This window comes from Hirsutella rhossiliensis (assembly GCF_020360975.1).
Source record: "Hirsutella rhossiliensis strain HR02 chromosome Unknown scaffold00003, whole genome shotgun sequence".
In the NCBI taxonomy this organism is placed as follows: Eukaryota; Fungi; Ascomycota; class Sordariomycetes; order Hypocreales; family Ophiocordycipitaceae; genus Hirsutella; species Hirsutella rhossiliensis.
Genome location: NW_025408669.1, coordinates 2,063 through 5,355, shown reverse-complemented (window position 1 = coordinate 5,355; position 3,293 = coordinate 2,063). Strand labels below are relative to the sequence as shown.

At 50.5% G+C, this 3,293-nt stretch overlaps 1 protein-coding gene across 1 annotated transcript; it reads left to right on the top strand.

Moving 5' to 3' along the window:
- Positions 1 to 566: 566 nt before the first annotated feature.
- Positions 567 to 1,019, top strand: HRG_02768 (uncharacterized protein; the record flags this gene model as incomplete). Its single annotated transcript, XM_044861239.1, has 1 exon — positions 567 to 1,019. The coding sequence occupies one exon, from the start codon at positions 567 to 569 to the stop codon at positions 1,017 to 1,019; it is 453 nt and encodes a 150-aa protein (XP_044722265.1).
- Between the last annotated feature and the right edge of the window lie 2,274 nt (positions 1,020 to 3,293).

The following is a 3,293-nucleotide window of genomic DNA, read 5'->3' as shown; positions in this document are numbered from 1 at the left end:
GAATCTATAATTCCTAATGTCCGCTTTGCTGGCAAGATCTGCGTGTCACCTTGCATCAAATGTCTCTATTGTTTGCTTTGTTTTCTAAATACTGTTCGCCTCACCTTGCGTCTTTAGCGGACACGTCATTATCAGCTACCCCGCCCCCAGCCTCGTGAGGAGTACATCGTCCTAGTATGATCGTTTTGATTTGTAAGTTTCTAACTAGAACACTCTGGCGACTCACAATCCCAGGACTACGGCCTGAGCGGAACATCTGCCCAAAAGGGACCAATATCGTGGGCGTGAAGTGGATCAAGGATTATATGCAGTGAAGTCGTGTTAGTGGAGTGTCTTTTCTTAGATCCCTGCAAGGTTGAGTATGAATGAGCAGCGACGAGAGGAAGCAAAATTCTTGTATAAGTATCATCATCTTCTCCTTCGACCAGAACGAAAACCAACACAAGCATCACAATCTCACTCAGTACATCACAATCTCAGCCAGTTCATCTTTTCAACGGCCTACGTATACAGCAAGGGCGCATCCATCGTTCGCCCAGCTTACTGTTTATCCATCAACAATCAAAATGAAGTTCTTCACCATCGCCACTCTCTTCCTCGGCGCGGCCGTCGCCGCTCCCAAGGAAGCCACCAAACAGGCTACCGGGGCCACGGAGAGTAAGGAAGCCACCGAGGGTGGCTACGGGGGATACGGCTACGGCGGTAATTACGGTGACGGCTACGGTGGATACGGTTACGGCCGTGGATATGGCTGGGGAGATTACTACAAGCGGGACCAGGGCGAGGCCGATGCCGGCCTGCAGAAGCGCGATGAAGCCGGTGGCTACGATCGTGGATACGGCTACGGCGGCTATGGAGGCTATGGCTGGGGCCCCTACAAGCGTGAAGAGAGCGAAATTGCAAAGCGTGACAACCAGGGCGGTTACGGAGGTTACGGCTACGGTGGATATGGGTATGGCCGTGACTATGGCTATGGAGGCCGCCGTGGCTGGGACTACGGCTACGGCCGCGGCTGGTGAACAAATATCATCGATCATGGCTTTTATATACTGACCCTAGGTGGATGATGCGCAGTTAAAGAGCATGCAGGTAGGGCAGTTGATAGATTCATGGTTGATAAGTATTGACACTTCGAGTAAGATAATAAATAGGTAAACAGTCATTATATAAGTTAAATCTTGCTATTAAGTTATACTAAAAACTTTGACGTATATAAGATCTATTCCTCTAGGTAAAGTAAGCCCCTGACTAGCTAGTAAACCACTTTGGCTATCCGGTAAACCTTTTTGTGGGGAAGTGTTGCTGGTCAAGGCGCAGCGCCGATAATTACCGCATAATTTGGTGCGCACATTCCCCGCGCCTACGCTTAAGACTACTAGGTCGGCAACGCATATATAAATGAGGTTATCGCGACACGTAGAAATCAATGTATTAGGCGCCCTGGCGCCGATATGACCGTCACGTCTCTATAATAGGTTGCCCTTATATAAATCTCGCTATGCCTGTCCTTCTTCCTCGACAGCTGCGTCTGCCTTATCCCATTGTGCAGCCATCTCGTCCCATTCGGCCGGTGGGTATAACTCGTGCTCGGCATCTTGCGAGAGCTCCTGTGAGGGCTCGTGTGAGGGCTCGTGTAAGGGCTCGTTTGAGGGCATCGCGACGATGATTTTATCCTGTGTGAGGTCGACTGGCTGATCTTGTGACGAGCCTAGGGCGGGCCGAGGGTCATCCTCATCGTCAGAGACTGGCGTGCGCCGAATAACTCGTTGATACGCCCGTGGCATGCATGTGCCCGGCTCGTACATATCGCCCCGTTGTTGAAGGTATCGCAACCCGTCTCTCGTCACTATCGCCGCACTTCTCTTGGTGGTTGACAGCGGCGGCGGCGCTGCTGCTGCCGCCCTTGTGGCCTCGCTGCGTTCGACGCTTTCCACGATCTCGTGTGCGGAGGGGTCTCGTCTCGTGCTGCGTATTTTCTCGAGGTTAAGGGCGCCCTTAGGCCTGCCTTTGCCATGAACAATAAGCGGCTCGAAGGGAGCCTTGAGGCCCGTGGAGGGGGCCTGTGTGACGTACCAGAAGACGTTAAAGTCTTCTAGCTATAAGGCTGACCTGCCGCTTAAGCCTTTAAGGAGCTAGAAGAGGAGATGCCGGCACGGCAAGCCTATGCTTATAGAAAAGCTATACGGAGGAGCATTTTAAAAGTTCTATCTAACAGGGGGCTAATCCCTACACCGATAAGGTAACGGAAGCGGTATCCCTAGTACTAGGAGAGTTAGTAGCGGAGGCGGGAGAGTAGAGGGGGAAGAACCTACTTAGGGATAAGCCCCTAGCGCTCTAGGGCGCGGAGGTTACGGTAGGCGGCTACGGCGGCGGAAGGCGCTTCTTAGTAGCCCCCCGTGCCTACCTATACGCGCTAGCCTTCTAAGCCGACGCCGTAGCGAGTAAGACGGGAGGCGCCGCCTTATAGGCGTGGCCGGCATATATATACTAGTAATAACTACCGCCGCGGCGGCGCCTAACTTAGTCGGCGTAAGGGAGCTCTTATAACGTATACCGTATATAGGGGGCCGCGCGAGCGGCTCTAGCCTAGACCTAGCGCTTATACTTTAAGAGGTTAATAAAAGACGTCTATTATACTTACTTAACTATAGACTTATAGGGGTAGTAGAGATAGAGGCGGGGGCTAAGGGGCTAGGTATTATAGGTAGCGGTAAGGGTAGCGTCGTTACCTTAAAAGGCGATATAAGAGCGGCTAGCGTAGCGGAGGTATTAGTAGCGGCGGTAGGCGCGGTAGTAAGGGCGCGGGCGGGAGTAGCGGTAGCGGCGGAGCTATTATTAGCCGCGCTTAGTATAGCGTTAACGAACGACTCCGTACGCTTTAAGAAAGAGGAGGTAGGGGAGGGGGAGGTAGATATATTTATTATAGAAGTTAGTATTATAGATTACGGCCTCCCGCTCTATAAAGTAAGGAACTTACTAGTTAAAGTTATTATTATTATTAAGGCTATTATTACTACTATAGCTATTACTATAAGTATATATTAATAGAGCGGCCTATATAGCTAAGAGCGAACTAACGCCTTAAGTAAAGTAGAACTTACTTATTACTACTACTACTATAGTTAAAGAAGGAAGAAAAAGAAGGGAAAGAAGAAAGAGGGATACCGCTTTATATACCCCTTAGGAAAGGAAGCTACCTAAGGCTAAGGGGACGGGTAACCTAAGGCTTATATAGGTCTAAGCCGGCCGCCGGCTACTTAGGGGCGTATATAATAGGTTACGCCCTTATTTAA